Here is a 27,946-nt window from a genome sequence, read left to right as displayed (position 1 = left end):
CTTTAGCTGTGTAATGATGTACAGCTTAGTTATAGCATAAACAATGTTGGGGGCTACTGATTTTGATCTATTTACTCTAATCCACTGTCACCTTATTGGGAAAAAAAAATGAATAGGACAAAACCAGTAATTGGATCTGCGTTCTTAAAATCTTAAAGGGCTCTTCTTGCTGGACTTTTATAATATTTAGTATATATTATTCTCTAATAAAGGCTCTGAATTACCCTTGAGCAATCCTTACAGTGCTGCTGTCATGGACACATAAAACTGTTGGACAGGTTATTTATTTTAAGAGAAACTGTAGTTCCTCAAACCTCTTACTTTGATTGATCTATGGGAATAACAATTCTTCATTTTAATTTCCTTTCATTTCACTTTTTAGTGCTACTGTTGCTTGAAGCTTTAGCCTTTTGCTGAGAGGCCTGGAGGCAGACTTCTGTGGTATGTTACTGTAATTCCTATTTAAGAACTAATATTTGTAACAGTGAAGAGGGACAATGTCCCTTGAAAAGAACTGTTAAAAGGATTAGTTTAAGGCATGTGTTCACCTGCATCTTGTTTCTACAGTAAAGTATAGCAAGTTTTACTGAGATAAAGGTTTTTTCTTTCTTGTGGTTAATGTTAATTATGTAGTCAATTAGTCAGTGGCTCTACACAGGGAAATTGCAATGAAGAACACACAATTTAAGATACTATTCACATTGCATAGTTGATGGATGGTTTTACATGAAATAATTGGTATAAAGATACTCTGATAAAGCATATAAACATATATGCAAGGAATGTGTGTTCCTCTGTTTTGCTGCTGTATGCTTAAAATAATTGAATTTTGAAGTCAGGAGATCTGTATTTCTTAATTTTCTTGTTCAAGGCACAATATTACCTTTTACAGTTTAGCTCATTCGAAACATCACCTAAATACTTTTGTGTGAGGAAGATGCTGGGAAGAACTAAGCCTTAAAGATGTGTCTAAAGGGCAAACACACGTATGCAGGATTAAAAAATAAAATATATAAAAAAAGACCAACAGAAAGATATTTAGAAATAACTGTTTTGAAGTAATTTTGTGAGCAGGTATCCTATAAGTCAAATTAATAATTTCTTTGCAGTGGAGTTTTTATTTAAAAATAGAATTCTAAACTTGTTCTTTGGCAATGTAGCTTACTGACAGATTTTTATATACGGAAACAACCTGCAAATAGTTGTGTAACTTGTTATACCAGTGTGCTACCAATCCAGTAGAGTATTATAAAGCTTGTATAAATAGGTGATTCATTTCCCATACAGAAAACTATGCTTCCATTCTCATGTACGCATGTATCTCAGATTTCTTAAGTATTAGCTTGTGTTTTTGATTGACATAATCCCCAGTCAAATGAGTGGTGTGGTTATTAGGGTTTTATCAGCCTGATCTTACTTGTTTAGTTCAGAATGTTCTAATTCCCTCCTTTATACTGAATTGTGAATATGATAATCATGGAGTCATTTAGGTTGAAAAACACCTCCAAGATCATCAAGTCCAACGTGTGACCTATCAGTGTCTTGTGAACTAGACCATAGCACTAAGTGCTACAATGAGATGCTTCTTGAATGTCTCTGAGAGCGGTGACTTCACCACCTCACTGGGCACTCCATTCCAATGCTTATCAACACTTTCCATGGGGAAATTCTGCCTGATGTCCAACCTGAACCTCCCCTGGCACAGCTTGAGGTTATGTTCTCTTACCCCGTCACTTGTTGCTTTGGAGGAGGCCAACCCCCACCTGGCCACAGCCTCCTTTCAGGGAGTTGTACAGAGCAGCAACGTCATCCCTGAGCCTCCTTTTCTCCAGGCTTAACACCCCCAGCTCTTTCAGCCATTTGACATAGGACTTACTCTTTAGACCCTTCACCAGCTCTGTTGCCCTTCTCTGGACATGCTCCAGCACCTCAATGTCCTTCCTGAACTGAGGGGGCCAGTAGTGGACACAGGATTTGAGGTGTGGCCTCACCAGTTCCAAGTGCAGTGGAACAACCACAGAATTACAGCCCTTGTCTTGCTGGCCGTTCTTGTTTTGCTACAAGCCAGGATACCTTTGGGCTTCTTGGCCATCTGGACACACACTGGCTCATGTTCAGCCAGCTGTTAACCAGTATGCCCAAGTCCTTTTCCACTGGGCAGATTTTGAGCCAATCTTTCCCAAGCCTGTGGTGCTTCATGGGGTTATTGTGACCCAAGTGCAGGATGCAGTACTTGATGTTAGTGAACCTCATACATACTTCCTGAGCTATCACTCAGGAAGTGACAGCTGTATCAGTTCTAGTAGAAGATAAAGCTTACACTCAAGATTTTGTGTGATTCTTCAAATTCAGAATGACTCAAGCTGCTTCTGGTACTTAGCTTGTCAGCACATCAGCTGGCAATTTTTCCAGCTGTATTGTCTGTTAACAAACTGAAAAGAGGCATCATAATTCCAATTTGGAGGTAGGATTTTTAGAGAAGCAGTTTCTTGGGGATTTTTTTCAAATGCAGTGATGAAATTAGGTTATGAAACAGTCTTAGCTCTTGTAACCTCATATGAAATGTCTGTTTCCTGTGAAGCGCTCTATTTCCTTGAGAACTGAATGGTTACCTTGAGATTTTAAAAAATGTATATTTATGTGCATGTAGCCCAAGATCACTAGCAATTGTGTTGCTACAAGCTCTATCAGTGAGAAGAAGCATCCATTTGTCATAATTTCATTGTCAGCTTCTTGCAGCAGACATAGCATTTCCTGCCTTTTTCAGTCTGGCACACAGCTGACATAAAATGCTGAAGTGTAACATTATGGCAAGATTAGCTGATCAGAAATAGACTTCATTTGCAAGTTTCTGGTTTCTCGTTCTGGTTTTGTGTTCATTTGAGCCCTGAGATATCTGAAAATTATGGATTTTTGGTCTAATGCCATTAGCAGTTCACAGGAGCTAGGAAATGTTCAATGACAGCAATAGTTTCTGTCAGAACAGATTTGAGGCTTGTGACTAAAGACAGTGATGCCAAACCCACTTCAATAGTTTTTCTGTGTTTTAGCTGGGTATCTCTGCTTGTCAGACTGGATGCACCTATAATTGGGAACAATGTCATTGTAATGCTCTGCAAGGTTATCTGGGCAAGCCAGTACTGTCCTCTGACATTGCAGCACAGAGAGGATTGCTACAGTCTAGCAGTTCCCAAGTGCGCTGATAGATCATTCTGATAATAGATCTGTTCCTTTCCAGGTAGAATGCCATGTTTGCAGTTTCTGCTGGAAAACAGACAATGACTCAGTTGTTTGATCTGTCCCACTTATCTTCATTAGAATCATCACTGGAGTTGAAAGAACATTCTGATCTATAAAACTGCAAGACAGGACTAGTCCTTGACTTAGATTTTTGCTTTGATAATTACAGCTCAAGCAGAAAGACTTGTCATATTCTTAGTTGACCTAATCATGCTCTCGAGCAGCCTAGACATGGCAGAGGGTCCCTTGTGACTGTACATCACTGCAGTTCAGGTGTACATTATATATAGTAATTTTCAGTCTTTTCCTGTCCAGATATGTATTTTTAAAGCCTGGCTTCTGCAATTATAAAAGCTATTTCAATAAAAAGGATGACAGAGCTATCACCTGTACACATTCTGAACTGCTTTGCCTCCCTTTATGGTACCCTACCTGGAGGGCAAGTTGATAGCTTGAGAAAAGCAAAGGTTTTAATTAAATATGACCAATGTGGAGCACAGCTACTTTAATAACACTAAGTAATTCAAGAACTAAGTTTCTTGTTATGTGTTGTAACTTAGTGGCAGTCGAGGCTTATCCTCATTGTCTGAACAATATAATCTGTCCATGTTAAGTTATTCCAGAATTCCAAATGTTCAAGTAATCTGGTTATGTATCTAGAATATTTTACATTTGGTTTGCCGACTAGATGTGTTGTAGAATGGTATTTCAAGAGGTAATGCACCCATGGTTTATTTTCACCATCCTGAAAATATGGCAATTTGCCAGACTTTATTACATCAAGTCCTCAAGAAGAGTTTGCTTGCTTACCTGGCAGTGACTGATCCTTGAGGATGTTTATCATCTTTAGAAACCCTACCATCCACCTCTCAAACCTTGGGAACTTTTCAGCTAACATGGGCTTTTAGAAGTGAGGAGAATTGGGTGGAACTGGTGTAATTCTTTCTTTCATGCATTTGGGATGATGAGGGCTTGTGCAGCATGAGCAGAACCCTAGCAGATAGTGCTGTTTGAAAGACTCCTGACTTCACACATGTGAAGCATGTGTGCCCTCTGCAAATTCTGTAAGGTGTGCAATGTAGTAAGAGAAGTATCTCTTATTTACTAAGTTTCACTATCTTAAACACTGCTTTGGGTTAATGAGACATAACTTTTTCTTGCTAATAAGTATTTTACTAACTTTTAACATTTATAATGTTACTGAAAATCAGTATAACTATTTGCAGTAAAATGTATTAGTTTTTCTGAGAAACATTTTTTATAGTAAAATAGCAAAATTATTTATGGAAATGTATTTGTATTACAGACCTCTTCAACCTATTATACAAATATATATTCCTAATAGTCTCCAAACTTCTTAGAAAAATGCCTTGCCTTATTTTTCATCTTGGATTTTTCAAAACTGGAAATGGTAAAGATTAAAGGACCGTCTTGTGACTTGTGAAGTTTTGCTCTTTATCTGAATTTTAAGTGTCCTCCACTTAAATAAATGCATGTTCTTGTTACAAGTTGTCTTTTATCTAATATGAACACAATCGTTGCATCTCAAATGAGCATTTGCATTTCAGGGAAGGGAAATCAGCCTTTTTATTCTTCCCTTCTCTATGCTAAAGGATGCTTTTTGCATAGCACCTCTTTCTTAATCTTCTCTTTTCCTGCATTAGATGCATAGTGGGAGAGTTGGTGACATGGAGGAGGAGAGGAAGTAACAGAATTGATGTGTCCATGCGAGAAAGTACTTGAGTTGTACAAGAAGTGTGAGTACACACACAGACAAAGAGGAAAAAGCTGACCATATTTTTAGGTTGACTCAATGCTATCCATTTACTAGTGATTTTGGAAATATTACCTTGGAAAAAGAATTGGGTGCTTTCAAGAACTCTTACTAATGAGGAGTTTCAGACAGTTGATGCAAGAAAATTTTGACTGGTTTGAAGATCCATCTCAGTTCAAGTTTGAATTCTGTTGCGTTTCATGCAAACCCTTTCTACTTGCTGTTGCAGCATCAGTGGGAGTTAGAGCATCATTTTGTCAGCAGAAATTTGTTTTTCTGAAAACTGTCATTAAGGGGTCAGGTACTGGTCTGCACTGGATTCTGTGGGAAAGGCACTGACTGTTAATGAGCTCAGTCTGGCAGCCAGGAAAGCAATAGGGAGTGGAAAATACCAGTATAAAAAGAGAACTAGGAATAAAGGGGCAGACTGCTTTTAAGAGGTGTGCTTTCTAAGCCTAAAAACCATTGGTCTAAAAATTATTTTAGTACTTAGACCTTCACTCTTTTCTCCTCAAGGTCAATGAATTAAACTTTATGGAAGTCATGGGAACAAAAAGATACTCAAGGAAGAAATCACATTTAGGTTTTGGGAGGTGCATGAGGACTTCTATGAATCTGACATGCTTCTTAAAATATGTGCATGGATGTTTGAGTGTTTCTTTTTACAGGTAATTTATATGTACTTCAGTGTCCAAAAGGTTCATCACTGAGATAGCAAAATGAAGACGAGACATGTGAATTGTGCCCTAGAGGAATAGAAGAAGCCTGAGGAAAATTTCCTCAGACCCCACAACATTTTCTTTCTTCTATTTTCAGTTTCTTCTTTGTATTTTCCATGTTCCTTTTCCTTTTTTCCTCTAAAAAATCACTCCTTTTCATGAAAAGTCTTATGAATACAGTGAAAGGAATGGAGCTGGGTTGGGTTAAGTACAGTTTCATATTCAAATATGAATATGTATGTTGCTAGGGAGCTGACCAGATAGAAGCAGATGCCTTTCCTTCTGCCTTGTTCTCTTTGATGTCTCATGCACTTGTAAGATAAATTAATCCAGAGGGATACTTGGTCTAGACTGTGGGTTTACTGGAAAGAAGGTAAGCCTGAAACTAAAGAGGCTTGGGAGCTTTCAGGGTATGCTTCTTGTGGAAAGATTTGGAAGTTTTAGTCTCTGAGTCAAGGACAATTGCACTGTAGAGGTTTACTTCCCTAAGAGTTGATGGAAATTATCAACTCTATCCTTGAAGTGTATCATTATGGATATTTTTATATATATGTGTATCTATAGAAAATAATCTGGTGCTCAGACCTTCTTGGGCTTGCAAATGCATGTTATGCCAATGTGGGACTCATAACAGATAATCAAGTAGTTGTTTCTGTAGGTTTGTAATATGTGTTGGTCTTAGTGGACATTGTCCAGTGGACAATGATGGAGGTACTTAAAGAGAAAATGTAAAAATGCTTTCAGTTATTCTTCTTTTTTTTTAATGGATCTTCAGAAAGAACAGTTCCCCCAATTTCTCTGTTATTACTTGACTTCAAAGTATTTATCTTTATTATTAAAATTTGTAGTTGTTTTTTTGGATTTACTAAAGCAAGATAACCTGTTACCTGCTTAAATGACTTTTCCAATTCTGCCATGCTTATGGTTTCAGCACTTTGTTACAAAGATTTGGTAGAGGACTATATAATACAATGTGTTTTCCCTATTGATGGAATTACTAATAATATCTCTAAGATACTGGCATTTATGTGGGCTTTTGGATTTCATTTAAAGCTTGTGAAGTTTTATTGTCAGCAATTCAAACCACTGTGCCTTCTTTGAGGTATATCCCATTTTTCATTTGGTTCCTTGGGCATTCTCAGAAACCTGATCTTGTTTTTTATGAGCAGATTTTTGAAATTAATTTTTATACCTGTGTGGAAAAAAACAAGAGTGTGGCAGTAATAATGTTATAATAATGTTGGTACATCATAAATTTTAAAATTTGCATTTGTAATCTCAAATTATCACTTTTGACAAGCTAACACTTCTTGTGATCAGTTAGAGAGTTAATGCATCGTGACAATCCTATTGTTTGCTTTTTAGTCCATTTTAATGATGAATTCTGTTGCTGCTTTCTAGTGTAACAAATGGCGGCGCAGTGTGTGACAAAGGTGGAGCTGACTATTGCCTGCACCAATCTCTTGGATAAAGATGTTGGTTCCAAGTCAGACCCCCTGTGTGTGCTTCTCCAGAACACAAGTGGTCAGCAGTGGTATGAGGTACATTCTGATGCTTCTCACAAATCTGCTTGCTGGACCTTTTAAAACACTACAGCATATGGTTTCGTTAAAATATTTTAATTTTGTACCAGCACTTCTGAGTACTTTTTATTAGATGATAACTCTAATAGTCTAGTAGGTTAGGATTTGTCCCTTAACTAAAAACCAAGCTATGTCAAACCACAACAAATAGTTACATGGGCAGCACATGAATAATCATTTGCTGTTAAATACTTACAACTGTCTGATTTTTAGCACTGTTCCCAAGCCATATGTGGACCAATATAAGAAGCTTTCTAAGAGATTTAATGTGCTTTTATAAATACAGTATTCCATAACTGGGGTCTCATCCTGGATTTGACAATACAAGACTTTATGTTGGTCTTTTCTGTGCAGGAACAGGTCCCACCTTAGAGGGAGTGATGAAAAATAGGTCAAGTATCCCTAACTTAGAGCAGTGGATTTTGAAATATAATGTGTATATATAATATAGTATTTTGTAATATAACTTATATTTAATGGAAGGTTTATAGGAAGATACTCCTTTGTACTTTAAGAACTTTTGAATATATTTAATAATACCATATTTGATTTGCTTGCTTGTTTCATTTGGGAAATACCAGATAAAGTGGTATCTTTCTAATTTCAGGTTGATCGCACAGAAAGAGTTAAGAATTCCTTGAACCCAAAGTTTTCCAAGAAATTCTTAATTGATTATTATTTTGAGCTTGTTCAGAAACTTAAGTTTGGAATATATGACATTGATAACAAAACCTATGATCTGAGTGATGATGACTTCTTAGGAGAATTAGAATGTACGCTGGGACAGGTAAGCATGCAGATGATTTCCCTTAGAATTAAGTTACTGAAAATCATTAGCCACTTTTACCTTGAATTTATCACTATGTTCTTGTGCAGTCGGAGTACTCTTAAGTTGAATAGGATGCTCTTCATTTGACTTTTAAAGTCTCAGTTCAGTGTATATGCATTTTATTTGCAAAAGGTCTTGAGATGATGCCCTGAAATGTGCTCTAGGATGGTGACTGTTGGATTGCTAGCTAAAAGTAAGTGGGCTTTCAATGAGCACAAAGTTGTAATTGCTGTTTATTTACTCTAATACTCAAATTCCTATTTTTATGCTCCCAAAAACGAGAATCAGTGTAGAACAACGTATGAGTGCTCACAAGGGCCATGTTATCCTTGTAATCTGCTTTCCACTCGATGCAAGCAATGATCCTAGCTCTGCCAGCTGTAGATTTACTTCTATTTCCCACTTATATTCTGCTATTGATGCTATGGCAATTGGGCAGCTTCTTTTAAACTTGTTCTTTTGAATAGATCCTTCAAAGGCACTTCTCAGAAAAGTTGTCTTGGGATTTTTCTTCCCCTGTGTCTTAAGCATTTATCCTTATAATGCACTTAAAATAAAGAGGCATTGTGAACTGAAATTCAATGTCAATTAAAAATTAATAATTCATTCTTAAGGTAAAGGAGGAGTAGACACACTTCTGAGGAAGCATTGCCTGAATAGGGTAAAATAAAATCAGCTGGAAACTGTGCAGGGGCGGGCTGATGATTTTTTTGAGTGACAGGCATTGTGGTTATAAATCTATTTCCTGAATCCATTTATGAAATGTGCCCTGCATGCATTTTAAAGGTATGTATGGAGAACCTAAAGAACAATTTGACATTGGAACCTAAGGTATTATCTTTGTCCATGAATATGTGTCATGTTACCAGAAAACATTTTAATTCTTCTTACTCCTGGAGCTCTGCATATGTTCATCTGCATGTGTGTTTTAAAATTTTGAAGTGAATAAAGTATAACCTATTTATTTATAGAAGATTATGGTAAGTAAATGTAATGCTGTCATCTTCACAAAGAGGAAAATTACTAAAATGAAAATACCTCACTAACTCGTTTAATTCCTCTGAAAATCTATTAAATTGTGTTAATAATTCTTGATACTCCAATTTTGTCTTGGCAGATAGTTTCTAGCAGGACTCTGACAAAACCATTAGTACTTAAAAATGGCAAACCTGCTGGAAGAGGAAGCATTACGGTAAGAGAGTTAAGAAATAAATGTCTTCAGAGTTCATCCTTAATTGTTTCTGGGTTTTATTTTTAGTTAGTGGCTTGAATACAGTGAGTCTATTCTATAGTGCTGTAAAGCATAGTTTTTTCCTCCACTAATCTGTCTTTGTCATCGAATAGCAGCCCGCCTTCTGAATTATAAGTCCCATTGCAAACATCATGAGGGCATCCAATGGGCTTCTGTTTGGGGCATATCTTTGTCAGTGCCATCATTTATGGCAAATAGATGGAATAGAATCCCAGTGCCAAATCAAATTGTTCCTCTCCTTCCCACCCCCATTTTTTAATGCTTCACTTGTGAGAAAACATGGGGGCTTTTTTAATGGGCATGTCATAGGAATTCTGTGAATATGAGTAAACTGAAATATTTTGTTTGCCTACCTAGATTACAGCAGAAGAAGTAAAGGATAACAGGGTGGTTGTATTGGAATTAGAAGCAAGGAAACTGGACAATAAGGTATTTAAGTGGTTGCTGTTTCTCTGATAAAGTAGTAAATCAGAGTCTTGTCAAAGCAGGAAACATTTGAGTATTCTTTCTCTTTTTTGCTTATAAAATAAAATCCATTAAGATTTTACTTATACTAAAAAAGAAATTGAAGTAAGATTCCTGCAGAGTAACTTCATTGACTGTTTTGAAATGAATTGTAATGTATTTCTAAGTAAGATAAATGCATTTCAGGGGTAATCTGTGAGCAACATGTAATATTGTTAAAATGTAAATCTTTACATATATTCATAAATAAAAGGGAGTTATATCCATTGGTTTCAATGGATATATAAATGGTTGCCCATTACCTCTCTGAAATAAATGGTGAAAAGTGTACTTGGTGTGTATGAATTTGTTATGTTTACTGTAGGGCTGGCTACCAAGAGACTTTAAAAAATAAAATTAGAAAAATAATAGAAAAATGTTTCTATTTTTACCTTTTGATTTCATGATATTTTTTTAACTCCTTAGTTTCCTGTCTATCCACTGTAGTACTTACAGGTATAAGTATTTTGCTTGAACTGTCAGGTATTTGATGTGTGGACATTTTTCTTCTAAATTGAAGGACATTCACCACTTTCTTTTCCTCTTTCACAGGTGGTAATATAATCAGATTTGCATTTCATCATCTAAAGCTTTTGTTCCTTGCATTTACTTTTTGTTAATCTAAGTGTGTGTTAACTGGAATTTAATGGTATTCACTCTACAGGCTGTTCTGAAATAATTGCATGTTATTTAAATACAGGATTTTTTTGGAAAGTCAGATCCTTATCTGGAATTCCACAAACAGACTGGAGATGGAAACTGGGTGATGGTTCACAGAACAGAGGTAGGATATTTTCAGTTAACAGCAAAGAGGTTAAGGTTATTTAATTTCCAGTGTGTCACAGCACTAGAGATAAAATGCCTTACAAAAAGAATTGACTATCTGGAGTTGATGTGCAGACTAGTTAGAAATTACATCATCTCTTCCACTGACTTTTCTGGGAAATCTACCTTATTCTCTTTATGCTGATTTCAATATATGCTGTTCTGTTTGGAAGGAAAACACTTTTTTTTTCCTCTAACTTTCAGCAATCTAGGAGAAAAGAAATATTTTGAAAAAGAGCTGCATACTCAGAGACATTTGCTTAGTTCTACCAAGTGCTGGGGTAGGACTTGGGCATTCCTGACTCTGCTATTCTTAGGAAAGTGTCACCTGGCTGTACCCTTTACTAGTGAAAGTAATGGTGCTAAATGCTTGCATAGCAAGGGCAAGCCAAGGAGAATGCAGAGGGAGGGGAAACGTGCTTGAGCAGCAGCAGCAGCAGCCTTTCACCCAGGAGGAGGCGTAGGGGTCCTCTGACAGCAACTGACAGGCTAAGAGTAGTTTCAGAATGTCTCACTGCAGTGGCAGCTCGGGGCCCCATTACAGCTGAGGTGCTGTACCCATAGGAAATGCTGACTGTATTCATTTTGAAGTATGGGTGTTGAAGAACTATAAATCCTTTTTGTCAGACTTACAGTTTCTCTTATGAGGTCATTCTTCTGCTTAAGGTGCCTCTTTTCCAGTCATCAACTTAAGGAGTAAATCCAGAATTTGTGGTTTCAGCCTAGAAATGTCTAGTGGATTAGTTCTTTATGTTACTGGTTCAAAAAAACCTCTTTTTTCTAGCAACTGTTTTTATTGGTTTCATTTTCAAGAGAGATTTTTCACAACACTCCTACAGTGTTGAAAGTATTGGTATTGTAAGGTGTTATTAATGAAGTAGTACATATTATGTGTACTTTCTTGTACTTTTGTAAGATCGTTATTTGGTGTATTGGGTGTATTTACAGATAAAGACAAATTTTGAAGATCTTTCAGTATTATTTGTAAATAACACTTTAGTGTTTTACTTGAGAGGCCTTTTATCCTCATGCACTGTTCTTGCTTTACTACACCATGAATGTCTTTTGTTTGAGAGCATATTTCCATAAATGACATGTCAGAATAAATAATATGTGGGAGTGTGTTGTAATCTCTTTAGCACTGATGTATTCAGAAATTCTAATGTAATATTTTTACACACGTTTTTGGTAATGCATGGCTTTATATGTGTATGTATATATGTGTGCTTATTAAAAGAAAGCAACCAGTATCTTACTTCTGTAATGATAAATTTAACTTTTTACAGTGCAGTAGCTGAAGGATATAAGTAGGTGATAGGGAAGTCTAGCAAAAATGGAGCTGAAAGAGACTAATCTCTTTTTGAACAATGGCATGTTAAGAGTAGTTTGATTTATATCCTGTGTATTGGGATTTGGAGTGCATTGACAGCAGCATTAGTCAATTGTTGTTTGCATACAAAAATCATGGCATGAAGGTATGATCCATCATGATGACTGCTTTCCACCCCTGTGAACAATGGTGTTCTGGCTTTTTTTTCCCAACAGGTTATTAAAAACAACCTGAATCCTGTTTGGAGGCCCTTTAAAATCTCTCTCAATTCTCTGTGTTACAGTGACATGGATAAGTCAATCAAGGTAACATATATTAAATGTGTGTATAAATTAATGCATTAAAAGTTAAAATATGTAACAAGGGGAAAATGTTACTAGTTACTGCAGGTTTTTTATTTCAAATTTAATTGAAAATATTAGGTTTCTTATTTGAAAGACACAGATAGATGTTTTAGGGGAAAAAAGGAAAACCCTGCACATTTTGTCATGCATTATGTGGTAGAAGCTGGTCTTTGAAAATCTGGGAAACCATTTGAACACAAGTATCTTTGAAATGTCCAATGCAGTTTCTTATTTTTATTGTACAGTTCTAGAATGGCATCAGCTAATACTGCTGGTGTTAAAGATACTGTGCAGTGAAAGAAGCATGTTAAAGGCTAGAATATGCTTTGTTGTATGTGATGGGTCTTGTAATACTTTGTTATTGGTGCAACAGGTAACATTAATGAAATTTTTAATATACTGCCTGATAAAATAAATTACATTTAATATACTAGCTAACAGATGTGGGTCAGATATAACTTGTGAATACCAGTTTAAGCAACTTTTCCTCATCATATAAAACTGAATTTTCTGTCAGAAAGTAAATCAAAGCTGTGAGGTAATACTTCTACTAGGGCTTTAATATTTTCTATTTTCCAATTTTATCTTGAATAAATTGTATTTAGCTATTGAATATTTTTCTTCAGGAATTCCCTTTAGGGGTGGAACTGAAGCTAAACAGCCAATCAAAATGCCGTTTATAAGCTATTATGATCATGTTAGAAACCTGGTATTTTAGCATTTGAAAAAGAGCCCTGAAAACCCAAATGCAGCAAACTGCTATATATTTGATGTTCTTCCTTTGGGAAGGAAAACTTAGAGCATGATTTGCATGTAATGGGTATTAGTCATATGATTTGAAGCAGTCCTGGAAAATCCTTAACAGCCACGGGGATCTGGGTGTTACCAGTGCCTGAATGGATTTAAATACATATTTATAGAGGAGACTAATGAACAACTTTACAAGCCCAGAACCTTCTTCTCTTGCTGCTTCTGTGTTTTTTCCATCTCATTCCTTTCTGCTTCCCTTGTCCCCAAAAGAGCTGTGACAGCTCTTACATCTCCATATACTATAAATATATTTCTCCTTTTCACTAAACAGCCATACTAAAGCTATAGACTATTGATCTAAATGTATCTCTAAAGAGTTACTCTCAGCTCTATCATAATTTTAATAAAGTCTGTTTTTTGAAATCTTACCTGGGAAGTGCAGGTTTATATCCAGAGGAAATAGACTTGACTAGGAATAGTTACAGACTTGCAGACAGGCAGTTTGATTATGCCTTAACTTAGAAATGCAGGACCTTTCACTTCAAACATTAAAATGTAGTCAGGATTGTGTTATGGAATGTTATTGAAAGATTAAACAATGCCTTTAACACTTTTATATGCACACAGTTGCATGTGTAATGGGCTGTTTGGCATAGTAAGTAAAACCAGCAATTTTTCTATGAGTGGCTTTTCACCTCTTTAAAGGCTTAGTTTGTGTAGACCCAGCAGTGCACAAACCAAGTTGATCCTTTATCTTCTGGATTCATGGTTATGTTCCATGTGAGTATGTTTGCAGTCAGTGAAGTTTTTCTGTCTCAAATGTGAGTCTTTCAGCTGGAGCATGCATGCCTAATTCTGCTGGGAAAAATATGTTAAATCACATTGTTCCCTACTGCTATTGCATGTCCAGGAGGGCATATATGGAAAAAAAAAGTAAATGCTTCTCTCTTGTCTGGAATAAATATTAAAAATTGGCTCAAATGGTCAAACATATCAAGGAAGACAAATTTTTATGCCTTTGAAATAAAAAGGAGATACATTTACTAACTGTACTAGCAGGTATCAGAACTATTGCGTTAGGAAATATGTTCAATTTTAAATTTTAGCTACTGAAGCACTTCGCTGAGTATTTGATTGGCATAATTTATGACATTCAGAAGAATTTACATAGCATCTGCTATGAACATTAATTAGCCTGTTGGTTCTTTGGCTGCTTGCATAATTTAAGGTGCTGTTTAGTGCATGTGCATGCATTTTTTTATTTATTAGTGAATTCAAAATATTGTAGTAGTGCAAACTGCAAGATAGAGGTATGTTCTGTGCAGTAGAACTTCCAATCTACACATCATGTTTTGTACTTCAATATTCCTGTTTGTTGTCAGAAATTTAATTTCTTTCAGAAACTCAAGTGTATGTTGAAGTTGTTTGTTTTGCTTTTTTATTTCTATCTGAAATGCTCAAGTAATCAGTTAAATTGATTCTTGAATGTAAGTTACAATTATTTTGGACTTGAAAGATGGACATGCAAATAGCTGTTCAGTTTAAGCCATACATACTCTGAACATTTTTCTCGAAGTTTGCATTTTGATTCCAAGTAATGTGGGATACCTACTTGACTATTGATTTATTATTGTTTCTATTTATCATCATCATTATTAAATTATTTTAGTATGTTTTTATGTGTGTTTGATTAAGTTAGCTCTCATGTCTGTGTTGCTGAACTGAAATAAAATATCAGAAGTGGTTGAAATTAAGCTTTTATAGATAAATAACAAGCTTTTTATGTAGAAAGGCAGATTGATCACGTTTTCAAAGAGAAAAAAAACAATTGTTTTTCACTTCTGCCTTGTTTGGCAGATTGGGCTGTTAGAAGAGTGCATTGATTAAATAATAAAGCTTATCATTCAACTCTCACTGTAAGAAAAGAGATTTTTAGTTGACATTCAGATCCATGAAGTGTAGATCAAAGTTTAACAGATCCACTGTTTAATTTTCTAATCTTAAAAAATAAAAAATCATATATTGTTTCTAGCTTTACGGCTGAACCTTCATATGCTTATGAATTCCGTGTTATTTTGAGGATTAATGAAGTAACATAAAAGTGTTGCTAAAACTCTTGTGATTGCTTACAAAACTGATTTACTAAATTTTTAGCTGGATGCTCAGATTCATGATGAATGTAAAAAACCCTGTCTTGTTTTCCTACTCTTCCCAACACCCCATCACTCTCAAAACATAGTTCTTCAATATAATTGATGTTACTTGCTCATGTAAGACCTGACACTACTTAGTATTCTCATCTCTCCTTCACTTGAGTAGAAGATTAGATTCAAGACTGAGTGTATTGGCATCTACCCAATTTTAATGTTTTTTAAGTGCAACCCTATGCAGTTCTAAAACTTCAATGCAAGAAAAACTCTGTGATATAAAAGATACAGGAATATTTGGGATGTTCAGGTTTGCCATTTCAGTGTTCATTGTTTTTGTAGGGCCATTTCTGTTACTAACAGTAAGTAATGCTGCATTTTAGGTTGAATGCTATGATTATGATAGTGATGGGTCTCACGATCTCATAGGAAGTTTTCAAACAACGTTGTCAAAACTGAAGGAAGCATCTCGGTCATCACCTGTAAGTGTTACACATTCTAAGCTGCCTGGGTGTTCTTGATAAGCTGTTTCATACATATTGCAGCAAAACCTAGATCACCTGGCCACAGGTGACCTCCAAGTTGGGCTAGGCTACACCTTGACACTGCTATTGGAGTTGAGGCTGAAACAGCATTTGCATTGTTCATCCATTTTCCTAGGATTAATATCTTGGCTACAGTTTATTATTATGTATCTAAATGCCTCACCATCGCCACAAAAAAAAATTCACTAATCATAAAAATACAGAAATAAAAAACCACTGTGTTGTCAAAAGACAGAATGCAGCACAAATTTAACTACAGTTAAAAGACCAAAGCTTGTAGTATTTTTTTCAAATATTACTTAATTTAAATTCATTTTAAAATGTAGAACTTATTAACTATTATGTATACTTCAGTGAATATGAGAAAATTCAGTATTTACAACAGTGCACAAAAATGCAGCTATGTTACATTAGGTGGCTTTTTCCTAAAATGATGCTACCCTTCCTGATCTTATGAACTATAATAGTTGCCAAACCTTTCAATAGGCAGGGTTTGCATGTTGAAGACAAAAGTTGGCATAGCAAATATAACATAAAAGTATTTGCTTTATGGATAGGTGTGTTATCAAGATGTTTTACCATATTTTCCTTTAGACCTGTAAAACCTCCAGAACTATTTCTGCAATAAAAATACTGGGATCTATAAACAAGAGTGCATAATAATATTTTGAGTGTTGTATTTATACTAAATAATAAAAATAATAATAATTCCAGCCACAGCTTCTGGAACACTGATGCTTTGTTTGAATTGCTATGTCTTTACCAAAAAGAGAGCTGTTAGCAGAATCCTCGGAGGGAGAATGGTACAGAATTTCTTTCTCTGTTTGAAATACATTTGTCAAAACAAATGTGTTTATAGATTTTGGGTTCTGTCTTGAGAATATGTTTTTTCCTTGCTGATATTGAGCAGGCTGGGTTTAATTTTGCTGTATTATGAAAAGAACTACATTTTTAATATAAGCCCAAAGTATCAGTTCTGAAATAAAAGATAATTAAACTTGTTGCGTAAATGATAATGATATTATAATATTTTTGTTGGATTTGTTTGCATTCATGCAGGTTGAATTTGAGTGCATCAATGAAAAGAAAAGACAGAAGAAAAAGAACTATAAAAACTCTGGCATTGTGAGCGTTAAACATTGTGAGGTCAGTAATATATTCTGGAATGATTCTGGTTTTAAGTGTTAAGGCGTAACAACTCTCATTTAATATATCTTCATCCTCAAATTGTAAGAAACTTTAAAATGTCTAAAAGTTCCACATACAGTAAATATTTAAGGGACTCTGATTCATACAAGAAGACAAATTGAGAGCTGAATTACAGCTGTTCTCCGTTGTCCCTTTATCTTCAAGAGAAAAGTCGTTTACCGATTTAAGTAATTTCTGAACCACTGCATTTCCCAAATCACTGTTTTATGGCAAAGTAAAAAACTCTGTCATAATGTGTTATTTTATAAATGAAAGTTGTTTTGGAGCTGCTTTGGTGTATGTCTGTAGTTTTGTTAAAGGCCTGATTCTGATACTGTCATGCAGTCATACTGACTGTATGGTAGCATGTGTTGCAAATATCCTGGTTACAGTGGGTGGGTGGGATAGCTCTAGGGCAAAACTAATGCTTTTAATGGGTAAAGACAACATATTTGGAACCTTAGAAGTTGCTACAATAACATTGGCTGGGTTTTCTCCCATTGAAAAAACCAAAATTTCTGTCTTCTATTTTTAGATTATTGTAGAGTGCACATTCCTTGATTACATCATGGGTGGGTGTCAGCTGAATTTCACCGTAAGTTAAATCATTTATATGAATACTTTTTGAGTTTTGGAGCAAATTGAAGTATAGAATTGATTGGCTGTGTGGTTTATTTGATTATTGTATTTTTTTTTTCTTGTCAACTTTGTTTTTGTTCTGTAGCATGGAGCAGGAAGCTATTTTGCCAGAGTGCTTCTAGTCTGTTCTTACTTCAAGAAAAAAATAGTCTTTACTCTTGGAAAATGGTTCTGAACCTCTGGTTATGTTCATTAGGAACTAGCTAAGTTGTGTGGATGGAGACCAATGAGAAATTTACTGTTCTTTGAAAGCAACACACAGAGGTCATCATATGGGTTAGAACCCTTAGGTTATATAATTTGTGAACCAAATGCATCACAACTAACAGTATGATATCTTCACCTTATTAACATGCTTCATCACCAAAGCAAAGGAGACCTGTTGAAGTCAGAAAGAGCTCTCTAGGCTTCTGTGGAGCCTGACTAGTTGTACTTCTGAGAAGAAAGGGGTGTGTGTGTGTGTGTATCAAGATACAGAATGAAATTAATTTACCAGATTTTGAAGAGCTGCTGTGAATAGTAACTGAAAGTAAACACAGTGAAAACCTTACAGCATGCCCAGAAAAGCTGTAGATGCCCCGTCTCTGAAAGTGTTCAAGACCAGGTTGGATGGGGCTTTCAGCAACCTGGTCATGTGAAAGCTGTCTTTGCCCATGGCAGGGAGGTTGGAACTAGATGATCTTGAAGGCCTCTTCCAAGCCAAACCATTCTGTGATTCAGATGAAAGTAATTTTGGCCCTTCTGGAGAGATGCAGAGCTTTTGAGGGTTTTGTTGTGACATTGTTTGAAGAGTGTTAATATTCCAAGAAACCTGCATCCAAGTACTGTGCCTGTTAGATTTGTAGATGTCATGTTTACTACTCTTTCAGGGTTTTCACTTTGGCTTTGCCAGAGTTAAGAAGCATAACTTAACCTTTAAGAGCAATGAGATATGAATGCTGCATTTGGCAGGTGGGGATAGATTTTACAGGCTCCAATGGAGACCCTCGCTCTCCGGACTCTCTGCATTACCTCAGCCCTAATGGAGTTAATGAATACCTAACAGCCATTTGGTCTGTCGGGATGGTCATTCAGGATTATGATACGTAAGTGTTAGATTTTTATTTGGATCATGTTTTTAGACATGTATAGACACTTATGGTAGCTTTTTAAACCAGTGTTGAATATGCCTGCAGATATACTGGAATGAAACTTGTGAGCTAAGTTACAGAACTAAAATGCCATCATGTAATTGCAAGTATAAGTTTGTGTCTACTGCAGACCAGCAGGGCTTTTCATAATTAATGAAAAGAGCAGCATTGATTTAAATATATGCTTGCATTCTTGCCAGTTCAGTGTTAAAGACTACTTTTGGTCCCAGAAACAATTACAGTGAGGAACTTCTGTTTAATTTTGCCCCTTAAATAACATTTTTAATGATGAAAAGCAGCACTGATAACTACACTTACTGAACTATGGCAGCTTTTAATGGAAGGCACTGACTTTGTTTTCCTTAAAATTGCTTCTTTAGAGATAAGATGTTTCCAGCGTTTGGATTTGGTGCACAAATTCCTCCCTCCTTTCAGGTAATGGAATGTGTAAATGACAGCTGAAAGCTCTTACTTCAGGAGGAGATCGTATATGCAGTCCTGACTATGTTTTCTGTGTCTTCACAGGTATCTCATGAGTTTCCAATAAATTTTAATCCTTCAAACCCATTCTGTAATGGTAAGTCTGAGAAAGTAACATCAGACCTAGAGAATAAAATACCTAAGTTGACAGCATCAAGACACTTGAAAAGTGAACTGAAGCTTGTTGTAATTAATTAATTCATGTAGTCCTGTAGCAGGAAAAATTTTGCAACCAATTTCTTATTTAGGAGAAATAGCATTGCATCTGTCTTCTCTAATGATTTGTTAAAGAAGTGGTTTAAACACAAGGCTGGGAACAGTTCTCTTGTGCTGTCAAGATACTTTATGCTACTTTGCTGCTGGTGTGGAGTTGTCTGGTTTGAATGTGCTGCTGCTAATGCCTGTTCAGTGTGGCCTCTCTGATCAGACTACCAACCACCACAAGCTGCCAGGTGAAGAGAATTGCTGTAGCTGTTTCACACCCTTGAGCATAGAGTATTTGGTCTGTCTGTTCACACAAGGCAAATCATGTTATGTATGTGCCTTAGGCATTGGTCAAACTGAAAGCTTCCATCACTCATGGTTTTTTTTTCCCACCATGGTTTGTTTTAAATCTTTGCATAATCACCTCAAGTAACTGATTTATACAGCTTTAGAAAAATCAGGTGCTTCAAAATACCCTAAATCTAATATAAAAAAAAATGAAAGATCTGTTTCTGTTCTCTAGGGATCCAAGGCATTGTTGATGCATATCGAGCCTGTCTTCCTCAAGTGAAGTTATATGGACCAACAAATTTTTCTCCAATTATAAATCATGTGGCAAGATTTGCTGCTGCAGCTACTCAGCAGCAAACAGCATCTGTAAGTTCTTTATGGTATTCTCTGTGTTTCTCTACTTTTTTATTTTCCTTCTTGTTTATAAATACTTTTTTTTCTCTTTTAAATTTGTGAGTGTATTTATTTGACAGTTGGCCCTTTACCTTGTGAATAAATGCTTGTTACCCTTAAAACAAGAGAAAACCTAGGTTTTTTTTGCAGATTATACATAACAGTCCTCTTAATCAATTAACTAAATAAACTCTTCAGATTTGAAATAGAAACTTAAAAGTACACAACACCTTTATGGTATCTTCTGTAGAAAGCTCTTGCAGTGCTATACAGTTGCTAAAGTCTAATTTAGGCCCTTATATCTAAGAGTGATTTAACCTCAGCTGAGAAAAAAATTCAACTGGCCCTTGTTCCACATTAGATGGGAGAGAAGATTAACTAAGGTAGTGAAGAAGTGGATGGTATAGCTCCTGACCTAGGTACCAACACAGATAATTAACTGCACTATAAAGGTTTAGGTGCTGTATGGGCTGTGCCCTCCTCCATATTAAAATTTTATACATGAGTTGTTGACCATATTAAAAATAGAAATTCTGAAGACCAAGTCTTGAGTATTCAGTCATGTTGATAATGCGTGGAAGTTCACAAACTCCTAAATCACTGATGACAAATACTAGTGTATTTGATGTCATGTAAAATCAGGGAAAAAAATTAGCTATTTTAAATGTAGATTTATCTGTAGAAACCAATTTGAAAAGAGCTATGGATTTTCATATGCCATGAGGCTGCTAAGGTTTAACCTTGGTAGTCTTTCACTAGTAGCTGTAAAAAAATAAATATATGTATATGTAAATATATGTATATGTATGTATGTCTCTATCTTAGGAAAGGAGCAAACCTCTTGTGGTTTTGTTTTTGTTTGGGTTTTTTTAACTTTTATGTAGTATGCCTAGCAAGAGATTTGTTTTTCCTGCCTGAAAGGATATATTGAAGACAATTTGCTACCTTGACATTTAATACATATCATAGTCATTTGGGGTTGGCTTTTGATTCTGATGCTGGTTGTTTTTCCAGTATGGAGGAAGTATTAGAAGAGAGAAGTAAATCCAGTGTGATGTGCTATCCTGCTACAGTTGCTTATAGCTTTCTGTGGTCATAACTGCTTTATAGATGTTCTTGCTGATGTGTGGGAACAGACTACCAGAAAGCAGGGAAAAAAGGTGATACCTAAAGACAAGATGAGGGAAGAACAATTATTTGAAGGCAGATAAAGGCAGATGGGAAGGAAAGTAGTGAAGAGAGACTTGCAAGAATACTGGGAGTATCTTTGGGACTTGAATTTATGCTATTCAGTAATCATATGAAATGAAGTGAGGGAAGACTGGAAATTCAAAAAGCATTTGATAATTTCCAGACTTGGTACTTCTAGCTCATTCTAGCTCATCCAGAACAGAAGCTAGGATGCCAACTTTTAGAAGCCCCGTCAGAATAGTGGAAGCAACTCAGGTGGTAATTAATTAAGTTACTGATGTACTACAAAGACACCTTGATAATTAACTTCATGAAGCAGCTAGAAAACATGATTAGAGGAATTTGAAAATGGCTGTGTGTTTCAACACTGAAAGGTGTGATTTAGGACTTTCTGGATACAATAAATGAAGTAAAGGGTAGTGTTTCATAAAAGTATTGATAGACCAGAAAAGAAAAAAATGCAAGTTTCAAAGGTGTTACCTTTCCAGAACCTCAGTAAACTGCCTTATATCCCAGAACAAATAATGGCAAAATAGGTTAATCGTTGGTTTGTCTGGGGATTTTGGAGGAAAGAAGGGTGATAGCACTGGAGTTTTGGATGGTGGCTGTTTATTGACACCTTTTTTTAAAAGATTATGTTGTCCTTACAACTTTTTTCAGACTGTGCAGATGAAGCCTGACCACAAATTAGATGTTTGATTGTAAAATTCAGTGAGCACATTAGACATGCCAAAGTGACAGCACTGTGTAGTGTTGTGGGTTTGTATGTGTATCTGTATGTGGGTTTTTCTAAGTGTACATGGCTAAATGGTTGCTATTTCTTTGTCATAACACAGTGTTTATTGGTTTGACAGCAATACTTTATACTTCTGATCATAACGGATGGTGTGATAACAGACCTTGATCAAACTCGAACTGCCATAGTTAATGCCTCAAAGTTGCCCATGTCCATTATCATTGTTGGTGTGGGAGGAGCCGACTTCGATGCCATGGAGTTCCTCGATGGTGACGATGGAGTTCTTAGGTCCTCGTCGGGAGAACCAGCTGTCAGAGACATTGTCCAATTTGTGCCATTCAGGAAGTTCCAAAATGTAAGTAATCTTACTGATATGCTTAGTAAATATTGTAGAGGTATGCTGGGCTTGCTAGGATGTTCTGCATCTAGTCCTAAGCTTTTGTGTGGTGTATCCAATATGTACTCATAAGACAAGTTTTTATCAAATGCTAAAAAAAAGCCCAAATCCCTCAGTTTCTAGTTCCAGCACTGCATTTCTGGCTAGATTCTGCACCTGAATGACCTTTGTAAAACTCCCTCAGACTTGATTAAGCAAATGGATGGGGTTTTTTTATTTGTGAGGAAAAACTTACTATTACTTTTTTCTTATGGTAATTTTTCTTTTTATTGTGGATGCCCTTTTATGAATGTGGATTAGTGTCACAATTTAGTGCAGTATTAAAATCCAAGGCTAAGTCATAATCAGGGAGGTCAAAATCAGTAGAAACTCTGTGTGGCCACGGTAGTGGTGATAGTTTTCATTTTCATAAAAGTAAATACCTAAAAAAAGGTGGTGAAAGAATAAAGTCCTGATATATTTTAATTTCTGTAAAATCCAATAATGTAGGTGTAGGCCAATGGAAGTAAAATTTTAAGTGTCATAATGTTGAAAATAGTTGACTTAAAAACCACCAAAATTTCCTCAGGATGGGCAAATAAGATCAATATTTTTATTCCATCCTAATATATATTCTAATTTTGTTTCATGTCTTAGTATTAACTTGTTAATAATATTCCTTACAACTTCTTATTTTGCTTTTATATTTTTACTTTTAATACAAATTCTGAGTTTAATCTGAGTAACTCAGGCAAACTGAAATGGGAAAGAGCAAAATCAAAACAGAATATGCTAATCAAGTAATGCACTTGGATGTAGATTAACTAGGGTCATTGCTCAGTATAATATATATTATAAATATATTCAAATGCTTTCAGTTTCTAGAAAAAGAGATTTTTTTACTTATGGATACTTAGTCTTACAGTAAAAACAGTATCTGCAGAAGAGCTGCTCCATAGAAGTACAGTTATTCTGGATGAGGCTTGGTACAAAAGATTGCAGATGATTTAGACAAATCCCTGAAGGGTCATCTTAAGTAGGTAGTGGAAGTATGTTTACATGGCTGAAGTCTGATATCTGCACTGCGTATTTCACATGAAAAAAGGTGTCTTCAGACATGGCAGCCCTTTACTCAGCTCCTGTTACTTCAGTGGCACAAGACATGCCATGATTCATGGTAACAGGAGTGAGAAGGGAAGAGGAAAGCTTCCATCTGTCTGTCACACAAGGGCACTGTGTAAATCCTCTGTAAAATGTCAGACTTTAAATTGGCCTTCTAGAGGAGGTGCTTATTACTTGCCTTAGAATCTTCATTAGCAGTTGGTGGAAACTGAAGCTTGATATTCTTTTTTTATAAGTCTCCCAGAGAAGCTCTGGCTCAGTGTGTCCTGGCAGAAGTCCCTCAGCAAGTGGTGAACTACTTCAGCACCTACAAACTTCAGCCTCCTAAGAATCCTGCTGCAAAATGAATGGGCTGAGCAGAGGAAAGACTTTGTGCTTGCTTTACTTGCTGATCTACAGACTTTGGTTCTTGATATACTTCTGTATATGTGTACACATGCCTCTGTATCATAATGTCAAATGTTAGCTTTTGCCTACAAATCACTTTGCCTACAAATCACTTTGCCAAGTGTGCCTTTTAAGGGCCAAAATTGTAATGGTATTTAAGTTTCATGTTGATTTGAGAGAGAGTGCTTACATGGATGCATTTGATTTTGAAAAGAGTGGAAAGAAGAGTTTCTATTAAGCCGCCATAACAAAATTTTGATACAGGTGTTTCATATTCAGACAAGTGCCACAGAGTGTGAAGGCCCTCCTTGCACAGCTGCTTCATGTTTGTCACTTCAGTGCCTTTGGGCAATGCCTGGGATTTAGGGCTGTGTGAACATAAGCCAAAGAAGTCATTAAAGTATATATTATTTTATACTATGCCTTCTCTTAAGATAGTATGGGAATAACTAGGGTCAATCAAGGGAAACCTCTGACATCTCAGAATAGTAGTACTGGCCAATGAGGCTACTACTGTAAAGGCTGTAAGATGTGTTCCAATGTGCAGTGTACTGGAAAATGGAAATTCCAGATTTATTTTGGTAAGGGTTTTGTTTTGGGGTTCTATCCCCCCCATAAAACAGTCATGACTATTGCCCTTTAAAGGGCTTTTTGTGAAGTAGGAATTTGGTTTTTACTTTAAAAGTTTTCTCTGATTTAGAACTGCATATTTTGAGGTAAAGTAAGTTCTTCAAATTGGCTACTTGTATTTACTTTTGTCATATTTTGAGTCACGCTGCTTTTCCATGAGCCTGCTAATGAAAAGTGCCTACAAAAAACCCGATATTCCCTTTTTCTCTCCTTTTAGGAAGACTCAAGAAAGTCAAGTCTCTCAAGCCCTAATCCTATAATCATACTACATTTCTCTAGGGCAAAAAATTTCTGATTTATTTACTTGGCTTGAGTTTTCCCTTCACCTTTTATACCAAATGTAAATCATGTGTTTGCTTAGTGGATGAATGAAGGTTTCTTGACCTCCAGCTGCATACTGCTTGCTGAGGATCCCTTCCGAGCCTGTCACTGTGTGTAACATAAGTGGATGGAAAGGTCACATTTATCACTTCTGGAATGCCAATCTTGAACATTAATTTTGCAGTTTCACCTTTGAAGTGGTTTGAAGAGTTAGACATCCAACTTATCTCATGTGGATGGTCTGGCTGTAGTATGTAAGAACAGAATGGGCTCCTGCTAAATTTAGCACACTTGGACACTCAAGATTTCACCAGGTCATAGTGTATTTGACTTTTAGCTGCTGGAGCTACACAGTGTGCTGCTTTTTTGTTTTGGTTTGGTTTGTTTTGTTTTGGTTTGGTTTTTGTTGGGTTTTTGTTTGTTTGTTTTACATGTATAATCCTGTAGAAAGTCTGAATTGACATTAACATTGATGGGTGAAGGATATATCTATTGAGATTATCTTGCACAAGACATACCAAATGCTTTGTAGACAGCTGACATTTATCAGTCAATCATGAATGGATATATTATCTCCACTTCATTTTTCTTGGTGGAAGGGGATCCTAAATACTATCAAGTAGTGAAATGTTAAGGATGAGAGTTTTTCATGTTAAGCCAAGCTCTTTCTTTTTAAAAAATATAATTCATATATTTATGTTAAAAAAAATCTGTAATCATCTTTTTATCAGTGTAGTGAAAATCTGTTACTACTTTGTGTATAAATTGCAATGAAGTGTCGTATCAAATATGCAACTCAAAATACTGAGATCAAGGAAGTTACTATAATAAACCTAAATCACACTGCTGCAAATTGAGAGTGAATTATTTTGGAAGAGTAAACTGTTTCACAGCTATCTGCTTCATGTACAGAGAGAACTGGATGCAGTATTAATACTTTGTCTGCATTAATTGTAGTGGATGATAGGAGTACTACTGATAGAAGTACGGGATACTACTGAAGTTCCTCTGAGCTGTCTGCCAAAGATAAAATGCTGCACCCAGGTTATGTGTTACCAATTCTGTTTTAAGTTGCCATGGAAGTGCATTTAAATGTGTTAGTATGTATTATTATACTAAGTATCTGCTGCATGTAAAAGAAAACCTGTTGTTTTGTCTGTATTCTATACATAAATTCTGAGTTTCTACAGTAGAGATTTCATTATCTTTTATTAGAGAATTGCTCCCTGTTCCTCAAGCTTAGGGAGTTAAATAGCATATCAACAACACCTAATTCTCAGTGTGCCCTATTCTTTGTAAATTAAATGTTTTAGACAGGACCTGGTATAACTTAGAGATGTGCAGCTAATGCCTGTTGAAAACCTCCAGGGTAGGCTGAAGTGATATTCTGGATGAAGAAATGCAGCAGATTGTGAGTCAAGGGGAAGGGGAGTTACTGTGCTGTTTTGCCATTTTTTGTTTATATTTCCATTTTCCATGTAAAAATGCCCTAATAGCTTGCGGGTGACAAAGCAAAATACTGTCCAAGTTTTGTAAAGTGAGTGTGCTCGTAGGTCACTGGCACCACCTTGTGATAAAAGTGATGTATGGCAGTCTTTGTCATCAGATGCTTTTTGCCATGTATTGGTCATAATATATACATATGCACAACAGAGAGCTCACCTGTAACCAGAATTTTTTACTTTTATATGTATTTCAGTTCTGATGAAGTTAAATGATTTACAATACCTCTGCATTAAAATTATCATTTCACTATACTGTTCTGTGGTACTTTTGTATTCAGCATATCCTGTGTAATGCTAAATGCTGCTTTTGTGATTCCTATGGTGAGTATGCCACGGATTTATAACAAGTATAAAAGGGAGAGGAAAAAAAATGCCTTTCCACTCTAGTGGTAATGACTCTGCATTTTATTCTTCATAAGTATCATAAACAGGCTTCTAGCAAGAAGATATTCTGAAGTTGGAGAATTTTAACTGTGACTGTTTCATGTTCTGTGCCACATTAGAGTTCTCCCATGCATGTTATTTCATACAATTATTATCAGGTTTTCCAAAAATTCTTTTCCCAGAACAATCTCTACATTTTAGTTAGAGGGGGCATAGAGAGATGGTTATTTGTAGTTTTCAAATACATTATCCTACTCTACCCTTCAGTTTCTTTACATTCAAGTGTAGTCAAGTCTGAGGGACTGAATTAGGACACTAAGATACAGGAGCCAGTGTTGCAGTGGAATGTGATGCCACACAGAGACAACTATGACACTGGAAACTGCATCTTCTAAGTGCACCAGAGTAATTAATTCTGCTTCTTCACTAATCAAGAATCTACAGGGTAGAATTAGTTCCTGAAAGAATTTATTGCATCTTACATCTTGTAAGATGTATGCATACAAATAGTTGCAACTTCGATTTGTGCAGCCTTCTTGTGCCTGCCAACCCTGAGAATTGAGAAATTGTGGGAAGAGGAAAATACCCCAACAATAGAAAAGTAGGATGTTACAGAAAACCAGATGGATGTTCTTTATGTGTGGCCACTGTCTTCTGCACTGATACTTCCCCTAATTTTTTTTGGATCCAAGGAACTCAAGAGCTGTGTATAACAGTAGTCTTGCAGACAGAACTGTCAAACTTTTCTGCAAACCTGAGCTGTAGCAAAGCAGCAATTTGTGGGAAGCTCTGTCACTGCAGTGAAGCACTTGGTGCTGCAGTCTCAGCCTTTACTTTGTAATTTATGTCAGAGTGTGATTGATGAACTTAAATATGCGCTCAGAGAAAACGTTCAAAATTACCTGGTAGCATTTGTGTAGGCAGAAGGGAATTGGCTCTTTTCAATGAGAGTGAGCTTTACTCATTCATATAAAAATGCTAAAATATGGGGAATATTTTCCACCCCTTCCATAATGCTTTGACAACTCTCTCAAAAAAAAAGGATGTGAAACTACATATTGCAATTCATAGAGTATTATTATTCATAGAAGGTCTCATTCATGGAACAGTTCAGCAGTATTTCTAAT

The 27,946-nt window shown here is 35.9% G+C and overlaps 1 protein-coding gene across 1 annotated transcript; it reads left to right on the top strand.

The window, feature by feature from the left end:
* The first annotated feature begins 344 nt into the window (after window positions 1–344).
* On the top strand, window positions 345–26,687 carry CPNE3 (copine 3). Its single transcript, XM_066565604.1, has 17 exons — window positions 345–441; window positions 4,905–4,997; window positions 7,135–7,274; window positions 7,924–8,103; window positions 9,263–9,337; window positions 9,755–9,826; window positions 10,602–10,685; window positions 12,272–12,361; window positions 15,681–15,779; window positions 16,902–16,988; window positions 17,566–17,625; window positions 18,621–18,754; window positions 19,180–19,234; window positions 19,325–19,376; window positions 20,007–20,140; window positions 22,213–22,449; window positions 23,829–26,687. Exons 3-17 carry the CDS (start codon window positions 7,143–7,145, stop codon window positions 23,937–23,939), a joined length of 1,602 nt encoding a protein of 533 aa, XP_066421701.1. The 5' UTR covers window positions 345–441; window positions 4,905–4,997; window positions 7,135–7,142; the 3' UTR covers window positions 23,940–26,687.
* The last annotated feature ends 1,259 nt before the right edge of the window (window positions 26,688–27,946 follow it).

This window comes from Molothrus aeneus, chromosome 1, assembly GCF_037042795.1.
Source record: "Molothrus aeneus isolate 106 chromosome 1, BPBGC_Maene_1.0, whole genome shotgun sequence".
NCBI classification, from domain to species: domain Eukaryota; kingdom Metazoa; phylum Chordata; class Aves; order Passeriformes; family Icteridae; genus Molothrus; species Molothrus aeneus.
Note: the sequence above shows the minus strand (reverse complement) of the source record. Positions and strands in the feature narration are given on the sequence as shown.